At 44.0% G+C, this 18,964-nt stretch overlaps 1 protein-coding gene across 1 annotated transcript in view; it reads left to right on the forward strand.

Moving 5' to 3' along the window:
- Positions 1-12,913, forward strand: part of rspo2 (R-spondin 2) — a 58,512-nt gene extending 45,599 nt beyond the window's left edge. The window contains exon 5 of the mRNA XM_080748189.1: positions 12,755-12,913. Coding sequence (XP_080604315.1) covers positions 12,755-12,873 — 119 coding nt within the window. The 3' untranslated portion in view covers positions 12,874-12,913. The remainder of the gene's footprint in view (positions 1-12,754) is intronic.
- Positions 12,914-18,964: the final 6,051 nt, after the last annotated feature.

Below are 18,964 nucleotides of genomic sequence, written 5' to 3' on the forward strand. Positions count from 1 at the left end.
TCCTCCCAGAGTTTCCCAGCAAGAGAGAGGAGGGATGAAAGGCCTTGCAGAAGAAATGAAATATAAAGAAGGTATCATGCTGGACAATTTCCTCCTAAACACCACCCCGTCCGCTCCTCCAGGGCCCTCGGAGGACGCAGGCCTGTGGATCAGGGGGTGTTAGCGGGCTGCTGCCCCCCACGACACCGGCGGGGGAAAATTACTAAGTGCATTTACCTAAGTACCGTACTTAAGTACGGCTATTTTCAAACGATCTGTACTATTACTTTTGGTACTTTTAATACAGTTTGATGCCAACACTTTCATACTTTTACTTAAGTACTTTTTCCACCACTGCGCGACACGCAGACGGACCATGTCCCTTTTGTGTCCCTCCTGTGACACGCCGTGCTCAGTATAGCCATGATGTAATGAGGACACACTGTTGACATAGTCTTAATATTTCCACGTGTGTGCATTCGCATGCCATACATACACTGGCACACGCTTACATGGGTTAATGCATGTCGTTGTTTCCGAGTGGAAACCTTGTATGTCCAAAATGATTGAAAATAGTGAAAATAGCCGATCTTCACCGCAAGGCATTGTGTGCTTGTAGATCTGCTATTTTCACTACTTTTGTACAACTTGGAGATACAAGGTTTCTGTCCGACAGTGACGATATGCTATAGGCTCAGTGTACGCTATGCATAGGATGTTAGCAGCTCATAGCAAAAACTGATTGCTTATGTGCGTGAGATGGAGGGCCTTGCAGACAGCACCCTGGATGCTTGCTTGTACAAACCCTTGCAGCCCCCCTCCGGCCCTCCTTCATATAGTGTTACGGGGGACTGGGGGTCCCAAGGGTTTTACCTCTTATTGCGTGCCCCCCCCCCCCCTCATGGCTATGTTAACAGACTTTTTATTCCTCTCTATACAATGGGGTGGGTTATCGTAATGCAGCAGGATTGTTTCAGCAGGAGGAGGGGATCGAGACAGGTAAATCCCCCAAGCTAGGGTCCTCCGTTGGGGGTTGACGCCCACTGCCCAGGGCTCGAGCTTAGGACCCGGTCCAAGTCAACACCACCAGCAGGCTCTGGAAATGCAGATTCACCTCACCCAAATGAGAAACAAATGTTCCATCCAACAAGCTGTTTAACAGCGGTGTGAAGAGGTCACCTCCTTGGCGGGATCCGATTTTTCTGCTATTTTCTTTGGCATGATCCGTTCTCAGTGTGAGCAAGCTTTTTTAAAAGTGTACAGTTAAGCCCGGCGAGGTGGTGTTTTTATGCGTCGTAAGGGAGATCGATGTGGTCCTCTGGAGTGAGGGAGCGCTTCATTTTCTAAGTTAGAGGGTGCCAAAGATTGTTTGAAAAGGAAAAGTTGGAGCATGTGAACGCTCGCTGTCTTTAGCCTGCTCTGCCAATTCGCATTTTCATTAGCCTTTACTGCTTAATAGCATAGAGAAGATAATGAATCACAGGGGCCATCGCTGTTGGTCTATAGTCTACTCTAGACAAAGGGAGCGCTACGATACAGTTGTACCAGAATGGCCTGAGAGAAAATGATGCACCATATTGGCAACAGATTGTTGTGTGTCTTTGGAAATAATTAATTTCATTTTATTAGAATGCTATGTCTATTTGAAACCGAAATGGAACGGCTATCACAGCCGCTCCCTAAAGGCGCTGCCTGATTTAGATCACGTTGTGCGAGAAGTATGGAAATCCATCAAAGCCCCTTTTTTCCGAACAAGATCTAATTTTGATATTCAGGATGCCAAAATGAAAGCTTGTGTTGTGCTGTGGCCCATCTCCTCTGTTTGAGCGAAACCAAAAACCCAGCTGACATCTGTAATAACTTCCCTCGCCGGAATGATGAATTTGTTACATCCCCGTGTTCTCTTCTTGATCTACTAATTGGAACCCTAGTCCAATTTTTGCACCACTCCTCATGAGTATCTGCCGGCGGAGATTATGTGCAGCGAGGACAGAAAACAAACACAGGCCAACGCAGGCGGCCGGCCTTCAGAAACATTGGTGCGTGGGTTCCCTTTGATAAATGCACAGCTTTACATTTCGCTCGTCAGAAACAAAACACAACATTAAGCCATTCATTAAAGTCAACTAAGGCTAATTATCCCTCATTTACCCCCTGTGCCCGTGGGGCAGGAGAGCTCCATATATTTAGGCCCAGATGTGTGGGGTGAGTCAGTCGGGAGATAGCAAACCGCAGATGAGGTTGTGCCGCTCTCTGTGGGCCCTGTGGTTTCCAGGCACACCAGACACAGCGGGCCAGTCATCGCGCCTGTTCACCGCCTGGCCTGCTGACGCTCACCCTGGTGACACCATCGGTTAAGTGAAGCCAGCGTGGTGGAGGGAGGTTCTGATCTAAATTAGATGAAAAATAGTTGGTAATGTGTGACTCTCCTGGCAGTTGTTGTTTTGATTCCTAAATTAGTCCCTTCTGGGCTTTCTTGCATACTACAAATGGAGCCAGGGGCGTCACAAGGGGGAGTGGGGGGGAGAGTGGGACTGAGTTAATAGGGCCCAACGTGGAGGGGCCTTAGTTATTTTATATTTTAGCTATTGAAAAAAAGCTTGTAGATCTGCTATTTTTGAAAAGTCGTGAAAATGTGTGCAAATCTTTGAATATCTGTATTTTTTAAGCAAACATTTTGTAACTCAAATTTTGCTTCTGGGGGATCCCTGGAACTAAATATTTTGAGATGGGGGTCCGTGGCCAAATACATATCATTTTGGGGATCCTTCAAAATAAAAGCTTTGAGCACCATGCACTGACATAGAAACATAGGTTTTTCAAAAAACCTTAGAAGGATTTGAAATATTCAAAGACTTGCACAAATGTCAAAAATAGCAGATCTACAAGCTCGCAGCACGGCACTCGGTACCGTGCTGTGAGCTTGTATATCTGCTATTTTTCAATAGTTAAAGCACAAAATAATGCGTTCCCAGTCTAAATGGGTTAAACCCCCTCCCCCTATGAAGAACATTCATGGGGGGCCCTCAGTGAATGCTTGTACCCAGGGCCCAGAATTTGGTGCGACACCCCTGAATGGAGCTAAATAGACCCCATATGGTTACATGTCAGGGTCCAATTTAGTGGCTTTTTACACTCTCAGAGTTACATTACCACTGAGGATTTTACTGTGTGGCTAGTATTGTAGTAGTGTAGTGCAGGGGTCTTCAACGTTTTCAGACCAAGGACCCCTTAGTTGAAAGAGAGATGAAGCCAGGGACCCCCCACGACCCATGGATACCTTATAGTTTCATCGTTTGACAGCACAATCATCAGTGTATTTTGGATTCATGTCAATTTGTGTTTTCAGATATTTAACCACTTGAACCGCCAATACTTAATAAACTTGACCTCTACACCAAAGCTCTTTGCCGGAAATAGACGATCTACAAGCTCACAACGCCTCGCAGCGCGATCTGCTATTTTTGGATAAAGTTCTCAGAATATGGACGGCTGGACGCTATAGGGTTCAAGTGGTTAATGTATAAAAAAGGAGAAAAAAAGGCTTCTATCACACAAAGATTTGGAGGACCCCCTGTAGTAACTCTGCGGACCCCCTAGGAGTCCCGGACCCCCTGTTGAAGACCCCTGGTGTAGCGATTTAGGAGTCAGACTCTCTGCTAAATATTTACAGGTAAGGTACAGAACCTCTCATTAGTGTACTCATAACAGCAAAGTATGTCAGGGCTGGCGAAGCGATAAGAGGGCTGATGTTTATCAAGGTCTTTTTCAGCTGCCACACCAATCTAGAGTCAGTCTTTCTTTTTCAAATGAGATGGTTGGTGGAGGCTCGGTCATTGATTGCACAGCAGACTCTTTAACTCTCTGGCAAGATTGATAGACTTGGACCCAGAAGTTAAGTGTAGGGTTTCATGGTCTGTGCTGTACTATTCCCTCATCTCTCCTGGACAGGTTGTGGGCACCGTCTGGTGTGACTGTCTCCAGAGGGGGAAAAAAACACGCTGTCCACGTTGACCATTGGGCATATTAATCACTGTGTCATTCATGCATGCTTCACCGGGGCTTCTTCGCTTAAAGACGCTAATCTCCGAGTTGGGTTTTCACCTCTACTTATTGTCAGCGAAAGAGAGCTTCAAAGAGTAAAGCGGTGAGCTAACCTGCTTTTTAATCTCGGTGCAGATCCTCCACCGGGCCATAGATGAGAAAATAATGACCCACCTAATCCCGACATTAGCTTTTTAAACCGGAATGCATGTGTTTTAAATCATTCTTACTAAGCAGCTCTGTGAATGTGAGCAGAGCAGAGCTTGGGGGAAAGAGAGAGACAGAGAGAGAGAGAGAGAGAGAGAGTAAGAGAGAGTGCAGAAGGTAGGATCCAGAGTAATCTTGTTAGGGCTAAATGACACTGTGCAGTTTCTTGTCAGCTGGATGGCAAAATGAACTTCTTATAAAAAGGTTGTCCTTTGTACGTAATGGTCCACATTTTCAGACATAATAAATCTCTTCCATTATTTCCCAGTATTTTTTCCCCATCTCTCGGTTAAATCTTCGTCATTTCCATTTCATCACCATCTTCATCTTTGATTTATTTTCTGTTCCAACTCAACACGTGTTGTTACAGTTTTGTTAACTTGATTTATTAGCATGGAGACAGCTGAAGAAAGAATTGAAATGAGAGAATGACAAGTCACCATGCATTTTCCAGCATAATGTGGAATGAGACTTTACTGTACAAGCCGCATTGATGGTGTTAAGTTTAAATAAGAATCACTGATTCTCAATATGGGGTCCGGGGACCCCCAGGGGGCACCCTGCTACGATAAATGATTGATATTTAGGAACTAAATGGACCCGAATAGACCTGTCCATTTGGTTCCAAAAGAGGATTTCACAGTGTAGATTGGAGTCCTAGAGAAAACTAAATTAAAATACCACCAAACTGGGTGAAAATTAAAAATTAAAAGTGTTGAGAATCACTGGTCTATTAATGTTGCCAAGGCCTACATCTGTATGAACCATGGGTCACTTTGGGTGCTGCCTGTCTGAACAACTCCTAAAACAAAACACACAACTCAATTAAACAGCAGTATAGGACAGTGTCAAAGGAGTCTATCTTTTTCCAGACTGAGGAGTGTGTGTGTGTGTGTGTGTGTGTGTGTGTGTGTGTGTGTGTGTGTGTGTGTGTGTGTGTGTGTGTGTGTGTGTGTGTGTGTGTGTGTGTGTGTGTGTGTGTGTGTGTGTGTTTATGCGTGTTTATGCGTGCGTGAGTGAGTGAGTGAGTGAGGAGAGCGCTGGCTGGCTACAGATCCGTTCCCCTTCACGGCATTATAAATGTATGTGTGAGGAGGCCCTTAATGGCTGCTAATCCAATTTCTGCCACTGAAATCAAATCTCACTGGCGCCAGTAGTTCTCTCCTTCCCTCGAAAATAATGGCCTCTGCTTTGGCCTGTTTATGAAAAAGACGAGCCACCGAAAAATTCCAGCTCTACCGTACTAAGTCCATCAGAATCATCTTCAGAATTGTTTGCATTCTCCCCTTCCCCCTTCTTAGGAGAGTTATGAATTGGTCTTGAGGTCGTCACAGAGTCCAAAGGAGGGATAGAGAGAGGAGGAGAGGTTTTTGTCAGGCGCATCGCAGGCCATTTACCGTACGTCTTAATGCCTTCTCGAGGTCAGCCATCGATCTTTCTTCAACCGCAAGCAATGGAGATAAGATTAGGCCTTCGATTCCTGCACTGCCGCCGGGGGCAGTTGGTGGATGAAGTCACTTGGCTATGCCAGTAGTCTGTGCATTTCTCTTTTTATTAGGTCATGGCCTCTGTGATTATAGGTTTGCATGTACACATACACCCCAGAAATAGCAGCAGGCCAGTCCAATCACAAAAGAATCTGCCTTTTCTTTTCTGCCGGGCAGTGTGGGGGGGCATATATTTACTTCAGCTAGGGTCCTCTTTTCCAAAACAAAGATATTATGTTTGAAACAGACGAGGGGAGCTTTGGCTTTGGCTTCCTTCCCCCTTGGATATAGATTTGATTGATTATCTGTTAGCCCATCAGTTAGACATATACGTCAGTCGCATTGACTTTCCACAAAGACACATGTATGCTGGAGCATTTAATAATATGATACATCGAATAAGACTTATCTCTTAGCTGGATATCCAGCTGCATGCAGTCATTATCGCTGCAGGCCTCAAATATCAGCAGAGGGGTACAGAAGGGTATAGAAGGACAGTGACTGATGGGGTGGGATTGGGTGGTGAGGTTTAGATGAAAAGATGACTACAAAATGAAAACGTGGTGCATCCCAGTCGCACTGGTTCTGGAATGTCCGGTCGCAAAAGGTCAGCTTGGAACCTCCACCCCAGTACAACATAGGGAAGGTTAATCTTACTTTGCCAGGTGCGTTGGCAGCTGATACGATTGCAAGTGACACTAGAACGTCGAGGAAGTATTTCCCACATGTACATAGTTGATATGTAAGCTTATAGTATGCTTATGGATGGGTCGATGTGGGGCACATGCACAGACACACACACACACACATACACACAAAGCACACACAAATGCACACACACACACACACACACACACACACGCACACGCACACGCACACGCCCACCTCACACACACACACACACACACACACACACACACACGCCCACCCCACACGCACGCACGCACACACACACACACACACACACACACACACATACACACACACACACACACACACACACACACACACACACACACACACACACACACACACACACACACACACACACACACACAAATGGCGCATACTGTTAGGTCATCTTCATAAACAACCATCCCACAATTGTCTGCTTCTGATTCAGAAATTCCAAACATTTTGATTGCTTATGCGATTATTGTTTATTTGTTTTACTTACTTTCAATGCAAACTCAGACACAAATGTCTTACTGGCAGAAGAAGATTTTTTATCTACAAAGGGAAACCAAACATTGTGAAATTAAGGTTTGCTGAAGTGACACTAAATCCAGCCAAATTGAAAAACATTGCATATCTGTGCTAAAAGACCTACTCTGTCTTTGGCAGCCCAGCCTAATTCTTACAGTGCCAGTTATGACTTTGAAAGAAGACAGAAAATGATTTCAGACATGCTGTGCCTTCCAAGACAAAATTATCTTTACGTGCTCTAAGATTTATGAATTTGTTCCTGGTTTTTGAAAGCAACTGAGATGACTTAATCGTTTCTTTCCAGATAAATTAAACAGTTTCTTCTGTGAACCCTGGTAATCAGTTTAAGTGATTACATCGGTTGTAAATATGAGATGATGAAAGCTTGGTGTTCAGAGAGCATTGTGCCCTAAAAGAGAGTCCTTGATATGATACTCCATCTCACTTGCATTGTATCAGATGCAAGGGGAAGAAGTGTCGGAGCCTTGGTGTTGGTTGCCCTCTAGCTGTCAGCACCGAGAACTTGGGGTTATGAAATATAGTCCCAAGGCTGTGCCTGGGCCAATCGTTGGCCCAGGTTTTGTCTTGCAGTTCTATCACCACCGATTATTTCTGCTTGCAGGATTGTAAATAGGACAATGTCTGTAAGCGGATATTAGTACGCCAATAAAAAAAAACGATCCTAACTGCCAGATCCCAAACTCAACAGCTCAGTCTTAAACCAAAGCTGCTGAATTTGTTTCTTTCCTGTCGCTTAGGTATGAAACCGAAGGGCATTGCACTGCAATCTTGTACGTGTTGTAAGTGGTGTTAGAGAGTTCGTAAAGCGGTTTGGATTACAGATCCCCTGCCCGGCCCTGAACTAGCCAGGAAAGCTACAGTAGGCTTTTAACTTAACTCACGTATTTATTTGTGCTTCACGCAATTTGACGTAAATGCTGCCTTTTTTTCAGTGTAAATGTAGCCTTGGGTCCCAGGAATGGCCCATGTGGGCTTCGCCTTGTTACAGTGGGAGTTTAATACTGTACCATGCACTTTATTGCCGTCAAACGTAATTCATGTTGAGCTGGTTGCATTGAAGGCCATGTTTATGCAGCACATAGCAACACTGTTTTGAATGAAAATGACCTCTTTAAATAGCAATTAGGAAAAGAAACCTATAGGCCAAATGCCTTTGAGCCTTGTGTCTGTAATAGCAGCCGTAATCATACTCTAACTCACCCAAAAAATCTAAAGAGACATTTACTAAACAAGCATAACAAGTGTTCTGTTAATGTTTTTCAATTTGAAGGCATGGGAAGTTTTATCAAACAGATGTGAGATGCCTTTTTACGAGATAGCTGCTGATTCGGAGAGTACTTGCTGAAAACATTCAGCAAGCGATTTTAAACTAGGAGTCATGTACGGGAAACATTAATACCGTGGCTTAGAGTGGCAACGTGACTGAAATGAGCTAGATTAAATTAATAGCAGGAAATGGCTCTTTGATGTTTGTTTGCAGTTTCAATTAACAGCGCAATGAATTGTTTTCTCTTTCATGTCTTTTAAAACAGAATAATATTCAAATGCATTTTACTGTGAGGAACCCTGAGGAAGGCTATGGCAGAAACGCGTGGGTTATCCGATTTTACATTTTCAAATATGAACTAGCCATGACATATTAAAGGCTTTTTAACTTTTAAAGAGCAGTGCCTTGGTTTATGTTTTTCTTTAAAATTTTACTGTGAGTTCTTGAGATAGTGTGGCTTTATACCAGTGTGGCCAAAGACCAAGCCTTCTAGAATGGGTAGAGAGATTGTCTGGCAATCAGACGGTAGCTGGTCTGCCGCCCGGGGCAAGACACTGCCTCCTGGGCACTATCAACTAGTGGTAGAAAAAATACTAAAAGTATAGTAAAGTAAAAGTATAAAAATCTTTTGAAAATAGCAGATCTACAAGCTCACAATCTACTTTTTCTATCTACTCCAAATCCCTTCTTCAAAAACAGGCCATCTACAAGCTCACAATACGTCATGTTGTAGATCTGCTATTTTTGCCATTATGTCGGGCAGATTTCACATGAGTGCAAATACCAGAACAACCCTAACAGCTGCTACTGTATAATTATGTACAGTGTGTCTGGATGTCCCCATAAAATCAGCCCAATCACAATTCAGAGCATGACAAAACTAATTTGCTGTAGGAGTGAATTATGTTGTTGAGCGCATTATGCCGTTTAGACAAGTGTTGGGTTTGATGTTTACCTGGTATCCTAGTGACTTTGTAGCACTTAATTGATTTCTTGGCTCTCTGTTTACTTGACCATTTAGCTGTTTGTCAGGGTTCATGCCACTTACTCTGATATAAGAGTGTCTGCTAAATGCATAATTGTAAATTGTAGACACACCAAGATTGGATAGGGAAGCCACAGCGTTATTAGAATGTATGGCCCCTTTTTGGCCAATAATCAGTGGTGTAACTAAGTAACTAAGTAGATTTACTTAAGGAAAATACACTTTTGAGCTATTTGTACTCCAATTTCCAATACTTTTACTTCTACTCCACTACATCTCAGATCCAAATATTGTTCTACTACATTTATTAGAAAGATTTAGTTACTAGTTACCTTGTAGGTATAAATTATAATATTATAAAACATACATAAACCACTTTAGCCCTATCTTATACCGTGGCTATTTGAAAATAGACGATCTACAAGCTCGCAGCGCGTTGTTAGCTTTTAGATCTGCTTTTACTTTTGGTACTTTAAGTACATTTTGATGCCAATACTTTCATACTTTTACTCAAGTACATTTTGAATTCTGGACTTTTACTTGTAAGGGTGCCCTCACACCAAAATACCTGTGAGAGTGGAATCCGTGTTCTGCCAATGCATTTCAATGAGAGTTAAGCGGTTTCATGCCAGCAGAGGATTTCTGCAAAAAACGCTCCCTTATCATTGAAATGCATTGGCGGAATGCGGATTCCACTCTCATAGGTATTTGGGTGTGAGGGCACCCTTATCATTGAAATGCATTGGCAGAACGCGGATTCCACTCTCATAGGTATTTTGGTGTGAGGGCACCCTAACAGAGTACAAAGTATTTCTATATTGCAGTATTGATAGTTTTACTTAAAGTAAAACATCTGAGTACTTTTTCCACCACTGCCAATAACTACCCAGTAGTTAGTGGCTCGGATCATGCAGGCACCAACATCCTTTGAGTGCCAAGATTCTCAAGTATTGTGACCCTAAACCATCAGCGTGGTGTTACTGATCTGGGTGTGTCCGCAATATTCCACCGACAATGTGTGAGATTGTGGCCGCGAGGGGTGGGTGGGCTGGCGGGGGGTGGGTTAATTGGAAGGAGAGACAAACAAAATAATCATAAAATAAATAAAAAATGTAATTTAAAATCAGATTAAGTTAATTAGATTATTGTGCCTGTTTAACCACTTTCAACTGGTTTCCCTATTTTGGGCATGTCATTATTGTAATAAAATTCCACAAAAGTAAATTCTGAAATATCTACAAGCTCATTGCAAACACATTGCATCGTGATGTGGTGTGAGTTTGTAGATCATCTATTTCTAAAAACATTTTGCGATAGGGGGGCTATGGCTATTTGGGGGGTCCTTGACATGGAAATGTTTGGAAACCCAGTTCATTATCACCCATGACAGTCATAATATGCATACAAATATTACGTCCCTCTTACCCTTTACTGTACTCTTTTCCTATGTGATAGTTCACTATTTTTACTTACTTACTATTGTTGCCACCGGGACCAAAAACCAAATAATTATACTCTCATGTAATAAATACAAATCTTCAATCTTCAACTTTGAATTGGAGAACCACTTCAACTGGATAGGGTGCACATACCGATAATAGAAATAGTGATACAAAATGCAATTAAAGTGTGTGCATGTGCTGAATTTTCCCTTTTCCTTAGGCTCACATTTTTTGTTCGTTAAGTACGATAACTCGATAAACATTAACACTTGCCGCCCTCAAAGTACAGGTCTATGTCTTGTTTGGAGGTGTTCAAAGTGTCCCTATTTAGCCAGCCCAATTAGAGATAATGCCACATATTAAACACATATCTTTCCATACAGAAATAGGTCGAGCAAGTGCAATAATAGCATCAAACTAATAAAGCCCCTGCTTGAAACAAAATGTTTTTGTAGCATTTTGTTGCGTTTCCCCCCTCGGTGAACCGTGACATGGCTTGTTTCTTTGTGTTCCACTTCAGGGTCCAGATACTATCTAATCATCCAAGCTTTACTTCACTTTTCCCCCCGCATCAAATGTTCTTTTCCCTTAAATTCCCTCACACTCACTCGCCCTCACGCAACACACATCTCATATTCACACATCCCCTTATCTTATTTGTGGCCTTTGGCAGCCTAGATGGCTGTCCTGTGGTTCAGTAGCCAGTCTGTCATTGATAGCCCTCCATACAAGAACCTCCACCACACACCAGTGGCGTCATTTCAGCAAAAGCTAAGGTATGGCAACATGACTGGTGTCTTGCACGCGCGCCCTCGCGCGCGTGCAAGACACCAGTCATGTTGCCATACCTTAGCAGCAGGCACAATGAAAAGTACATTTTATTATTTCCCCCTGTAGCCAAGGTATGGCAGCTGCCATACCATGCCATACCCAATTGACGCCTCTGCCACACACGGTTCTATGAGCACACAGGAAGTATGGGTTCCCAACAGGGGTGGAAAGTAACTAAGTACGTGTACTGAAAGTACCATTTATTTAGATTTGTTTTGTCAGTACAGGAGTATTTCTACATTGTGGTATTACTACTTTTACATAAGTGAAAAATCGGAGTACTTCCTATCGGTTCCCCAGCATGCCTTGCCTGCCCCAGTGAAACCTGGGATGCATTTACCCTGGGCTGGAGGACCTTTCCAGCTTGGAAAGAGTTATGCAACTTACCATACATCTCTCCCCACTGTATTCCCCAGCAGTGACAGTGAAAATGCTGGGTTGAATAAAAGTACATGAGTTTGGGGGGGGAGGGTTGTGCGTAGAGATATTGGCTCGACAAATTTGTATCAACGCGAAAGAAACTAATGAAGCATTAGCCTCGGGATCCAGGCATTTCATTCTAGAAAGAAAAGCCTGGGTAAAGCCCCCAGTAACTGTGGTTCAACCAATCAGGCAAGTCTGTGTGTATACAAACACATTTCCCCCCTCCCCCTCCACTCTATGACAGGCATCAAACAGGTCGGTGTCTTTGATGCTTTCATTGATAAAATGGTAAATGGTGCATTTATATAGCGCTTTTATCCAAAGCGCTTTACAATGTGCATTACATTCACCCATTCACACACACATTCATACACCGGTGGCGGTGGAAACCATGCAAGGCACCAACCAGCTCACCGGAGGCAACTTGGGGTTCAGTGTCTTGCCCAAGGACACTTCGACATGTAGACAGGAGAAGCTGGGATTTGAACCGCTGACCCATGGAGCATTGGCCAACCCACTCTACCTCCTGAGCTACAGCCGCCCTGGAGCTCAGGAGTTTGATAAGTTTCACTAACGTTCGTTTCACTAACAAACTCGTGACACTTTTATTGCCCAATCAATTACCTCAGTTCACAACCCCTTTGAATTTCAAATGGAGCAATTAAGAGCTCTGGCCAATTCCTGAAAAAAACAGAGATCGGTGAACAAATGCTATTGGCCGCTGAGATTCAGCGGCTCGTATCCCTGTCCTTCTGGGTCATAGAACGTCCGCGCTCGGCCAGGCTAATGAAGCATTGACTTGAGCATGAGCAGCGACCATTAATCCGAATAATAAGACATGTTTTCCCTCTTCTTTTTCCAGGAGGATCAGGCAAACACCGATCCAAAGAACCAAAGAAGAAGAACAACAAGCAGAGGCTCCGGTTTCGGGCTCAGAACCAACACAGCGACCACCTGGCGTCCGTGCGCTCCAGCCAATGAGGACTGAGGCTCAGCAAGGAACCGACGCAAAGCTGCTAGCTGCTGCTCCACAAACACCCTGACCAACGACTCCCGTCCCACCCACCCCATCCATCCAACCAACCAACCAACACGACCCCCCCCCCCCCTCCCCTACTACCAACTCTGCCTCCGGCGCACGGTTCAAACTCAACTCAAACCTGTCACACCATGGCGCTAACGTACAGTACAGTCGCAGTATCGATACTAAACATACCGCTCGGTGTCGCTGCCTCCCGCTGCTCCCCCAACGCCCCGACCCCACCACCCCCAACGCAACGGCGACCGGTCGACCTCAGCAACGCCCCCAACCCCCCCACCTTTGCCCCCGCCCGTGCCCCTCACACAGCGTAGAACTCGTAGAAGGCCTGTTTCCCTTCGTGCACATGTCATTAACCATCCGCGTTGATGGAAAACCAGAGGGGGCACCACAGACTGAGGAGTTCAGAGAGACAGGAAGAGTGAAGTGGACATTGTTATTAGAGGTATAGTAAAGGGAGTGGGGCAAGCCTTCTGGGGGAAGGGAGGACCCTGATGGAGGAGAAGAAAGGAGGGATGAGGGAGTGAGGGAGAAGAAGAAGTAGAAGAAGAAGGGGCACGAAGACAAGAATAAGTTTGGCTTAAGCAAATGACGCTGATGGACATGTAACTGACATCTTGAACTAAAAGAGACTTTTTTTCCCCTGTATTTATGTCAAAGCTACCCTTAACGCTCCCTCTGACGGAGACAGAGTATCCCACATATGGCCTTTATGTTATGTACATTTTTGAGAGTAATGTTAAGAAATACCATGCATAGTTGCAAAGTATTTTATTCTCAGCACAAACTGTTTACGTTCAGACCGCTTTATGCTCTAACTGTATAGTGTGGATAAAAAAAGAAGAAGAAATGTAGTTGTTTGACTAGCATGGCAACGAACTCATGTGTACATAGTGGGTGAGTTTATCTAATTATGAAAAAAACCTATTACTGTATTTTCAGTATTGAGACGTTCACAGTTGTAAATGTTTTAGAGATGAAAAAGGTTGTAATACCAAGCTACAGGATTAAACAGATTAAAAACTAAATAATAAACATAGCCACCACCTAGCTATTACATTTATATGGTATATATTTGATTTATTTATTAATTCTATTTTGTACTTTTGTGTTCAGTGAGATTTTTTTGCCTCATACTGTTGTTACTCTTATGTGCTGAAATATTCTTTAAAATCCTTATACCAATACACATTAACTTTGTTTTCTGTCTGGTATGTCAAGCAAAGTGTCATATCACATCCATTTGACCTCATCTACTGATTTAAATGCTTTGAGGATAAAAAAAAAAGAAAGTATGCATCGTTTGACATATTCTAGATTTAATATTTCAGGATCCAGCAAATATATGGTCATAGGACTGCATATGTGTACATTGTGTTTTATTAAAATACATTTCATGTGACTCTGTGATGAAGCTGTTCACTATTGTCGGTAGTCTACTGCACTGGTTCTCAGAGTGGGGTCCGGGGACCTCCAGGGGTCCTTGAGGGAGTTCCAGGGGGTCCCCAGCTAAATGTTAGTTCGGAACCAAATGGACCCTTATGTGTCTGTATTTTACAATATAAATTCGGGTCTCAGAGATAGAAATGCCTTTAAATGAGGGTCCGTAGCCTAATGCATGTCAAACTGGGGGTCCTTGAAATTATAATGGTTGAGCATCACTGCGTGAAAGCCGTGAAAATCTTCTCTTATGGGGTCCCTGGCATATCTTTTCAAATGGGGGGGTCCGTGGGTTAATAAGTGTCAATTTGGGGGTCCTTGACATAAAAAAGTTTGAGAACCACTGAGCTACTGCACTGGTTCTAATCGTGGGGTCCTGTGACCGCCAGGGAGAGAGGGCGAGATCATTTAGCGACCTACAACCGGGTTGCAACGTGTTCGGTAGTTTTCAGCGACCGGGTCGCTAAATCAACCGACCGGGCCGGTAAATCACCAACCGGGATGCTAAATTCACGAACCGGGTCGCTAAATCGACCGACCGGGTCGCTAAATCGACCGACCGGGACGCTAAATCCACCGACTGGGACACTAAATCCACCGACCGGGATGCTAAATCCACCGACCGGGACGCAAAATCCACCGACCGGGTAGGTAAATCCACCGACCGGGGTCGCTTATCCACCGACCGGGCTACTAACCCTAACCCTAAACTTAACCTCAGTAACCGTACCTCAGTAACTAACCTGCCGACGCAACCTACCGACCGGGTCGCTAAATCACCGACGGGGCCGCAAAATCACCGACCGGGTCGCTAAATCTACCAACCGGGTAGCTAAATCTACCGACCTAAAACTGCAGGCCGGTCGGTAGATTTAGCGACCCGTTCGGTCGATTTAGCGGCACGGTCGGTGATTTACCGGCCCGGTCGGTTGATTTAGCGACCCGGTCGCTGAAAACTACCGACCACGTTGCGACCCGGTTGTACCGGTAGGTCGCTAAATGATCTCGCTCCTACTGGCGCCAGGGTTCCTTGAGGAGATGAGGGTCTGTAACTCTGAACAAATGGAAACACATGAACCTATACGGGTCCTTTTGGTTCCATCCGCTGAGTTAAACTAACACTGAGGATTTGACAGTGTAGATTGGGGCTCCAGAGATAATGAATGGTACCAATGGTGGGCCCATGGCCTGATAATGAATATTTCTAATGTTGGGCAGAAATATCCAAGATATTAACTTTTCAGGAAATGGAGGGGGTTGTTTTTAGAACAACACAACACTGCCTCATCAAAGTTAGCATGGTGACTCCTTATATTATCATCACTTTAACCAAATGCAGCTTCTAGTCAATGGGGGACAAAGTCCACAAGTAGGTGGTTTGACCGACAGTTGGATCCAATGAAGTTAGGAGGCTTAGTCAGAACGTACTTTTAATACTTTTCAATGGTTCAATATTTGTAACTCCCACACACAGATATAAAGGGTGTTCAATAGCACTGATTTATTAAAGAAAGAAGAAAAGATAGCTGGTTTCTGCCCGACAGCAAAGATATTAAACTGGGGGGCTGAAGAAATTCAAAGGTTTTTTGAATCACCGGGCTACTGTGCATAACGCTAAACGCCGCTCATCTCACTCTACTATTGATACACTTATGCGCTTTGAAACATTTGCTAAAACAATCACGTCGCACCAGCGTGACACACAAGTGCTAACTAACTCCAAGCCAATTAATGATTGGATTTGGTCAATTGGGCCTTTAACAGCATATGACGTCAGCGTTGAGGGCTTGTAAGACGGTATGACGTGTCCTCATCCATGGTGCCTGGCAAGGACGTCATTGGTGGCCCATAGCTTTCCAACCTCATCATGTAATGCACTGACTGACGTACTTGGCTTTGGGTCTGTCTTCCGTCACACACACACCCATTCATCCACCTCTTTATGAGAAACACGTCACACTCTCAGTCATTTTCATGGCCCTCGGAACATTGCGTAAAGATATATAAAAGTCCCCTTCAGACTAATGCTGCCTGGTATATGCCAAAGACAAAATGTTTTAGTGCACGTCACGGCCAATTAAGCCAGAGATCCATACTGTATAATCATTGCCCGTTAAAAAATGTGAGGCCAAATCTGCCAGACAGCTTATGGACGCACAGTAGCAAATGAATCATGTTGTGTCATATATATCATTCTGAGAGACACAGACCACAGGCTTCCTGCCCCTGCTAACCCTCTGAAGTCACACATGATATTTCCATAGGGAGGCTGATCAGTGTTGAGATATCCCACTCACTTTGCTGCCTATACTGCTTGCGCTGTAACACATTGGGAGCTTGTAGATCTGCCATTTTTGGTGGGCGACACCGGCACACAACCAAGGTAAAAATCAAGCCAGACTCTCCGCAGGCTTGATGAGTATCTGAACATCTTTCACAGGTGTTCACACTGGTCCCTTAGTCTATCTCACTGGAACATTTACCCACTTTCACCAACACAATCATATTCACAGCGCAACACTGCAGCTAAATATTCAGATCTCATTGTTGACATAAAATCGAATATTCCTTGCAAATAACACTATAACGCGCAAGTAATGTTGACAAGCCTCTGGGTGCAGCCAGCCAGCCTGCCAGCCACCCTGCCAGCCAGTGAATGAAACAAAGAAAGAAAAAAGCACTGTTGCACTGAATGAAATAAAGAGTAGATGTAGTGAGTTGTGTTAAGAAGACATCTGCTGCTAGTTACAAGTTAATGAACGATTCACAGATGTCATCCCCTGGGCCAGACTGTCACTGCTCCAGACTGGGGGATTAAACCTAAAGGCTTAAGGAGAGGAACTGCACTGAAGTGGATTCATTAAGCAGAAGACCACCAGCACCACTAAAACACACATTACGACGTCTGCAGTGGAAAGAAATAAAGGCACCTCTGAGTATTTCTGTTGCACATTTATTACAGTGAATGGATCTGTTGTTTTCCCCTCAGCTTTGTTCCCCCTGATACCAGCACGGCAGGCAGTTGTGGCGACCCTTGTGACCCCTAATTGTGTTTGTGAGGAAGGGGCTGGACGTCGACGGCGGTTTGAGTGTTGTGCCGTAGAACTAGAGCATCAGCGTTCTTACAAAACATCTGAAAGAATTGTCGTCCCTGTTCCCGACTTCTGTAAACCACTTCTGTAAAGTCTGAGGTAGCTTTAAAGGAATTGTGTATGCGCGGCGTTGCGTGTGTCTGTGTGCATGCGTGTCTGCGTGCACACGCGTGCATGTTTGTGTGAGTGTTTTACGTCTGTACCGTATGTGGTTAGGTGGCTGAGACTGAAGCTCCCTTTTAATCTGACAGAGAGCATTTTCATTAGTTCTGTTGGGTCCTATTATTAAATCCTGCTTCAAAGGACCAACAAGTGAAACCACTGACAGGAAATGGCTCAGTGGGCTCTAAACAGTATAGATCACTGATACCCATCTATGCTTTAAAAGCAGGATGTTATGGTGCATAGGCACTGTATGTATCCTATCTTACAGGTAATGTAATAAAGGCAAAGGCCTTGAGTTGAGAGCCGTGCTGTACAATGGAGAGAGACCCTCTGTTGTTTGTCATACATGTATGCTGTTCTGTTAATGCGTTCATGGTGGGTCTAGTCTAAAACTTTGGCCCTTACAAATCAAGTAGCCTATGACAGGTGACCGGTAATGGTAGGCTACACAGTAAAATCCTAAGTGTTCATTTTTATTCTGAAAGTGTACAATGGATCCATTTGCTTTCATTGGTTAAAATGGATAAATTAACAATGAGGATTTGTTTTGTACAAAAATCATATAAATAGGCCATGTATATATGAGTTATGGGTGAAGCCGGCCGGGGTGACTGTTATTATTATGGGCCTGGACCGGTAGGACAGCGGGCTCCCCCGGGGTGACTATTCTAACAATATTATGTATCTTAATCACCACTGTGAATCTAATTCTATCATTTATTGTTGATGTTTTTTATCAAAAGGATGAAAACCATTCCAAATAATAATGAAAAAAGAACGATGAAATCAATAATAATCAAATACCGAAAAGACAAAGAGTTTCTAATTATGAGCTAGATTACAAAGGTATGATTTCAATTCACATTTCAAAATGTCCACCGAGCCCATGTCTCAAGTACTTCTTTGATACAATGTTGCACCATTTTGGTGTATAGAGGGTGAAGGCATGCTTTCCCACAAGACATGCAGTGTGTTGGGGAGCCAGTGCTGGCCTAGCAGTCCAGGCAGGCGCATACCACATAGGCTATGATGCTGACAGGCAGCACGTCGCAGGTTCGAGTCCCCTCCCAACAATCTTTGCTGTGTGTCACTCCCTGTCTCTCTCAACCCAGGCCATTTCTTGTCTTTATCTCCACTGTATACAATCAATAAAGACAGAGAAGCCTCAAAAACATGCTGGGAACCCAAGGGCTTATGCACCGTGAAGTCTGTTCATTTAACTCCAGGAGTGTACAAATGTAAGCAAATAGACCCGGCCTTACGGGACCATTTGGTTACATTTGAACACTCCCGGAGTTAATGCAAATGGATAAACTAGCACTGAGGATTTTACTGT

Source organism: Nannobrachium achirus, assembly GCF_963921795.1.
Source record: "Nannobrachium achirus genome assembly, chromosome: 2".
Taxonomy (NCBI): Eukaryota; Metazoa; Chordata; class Actinopteri; order Myctophiformes; family Myctophidae; genus Nannobrachium; species Nannobrachium achirus.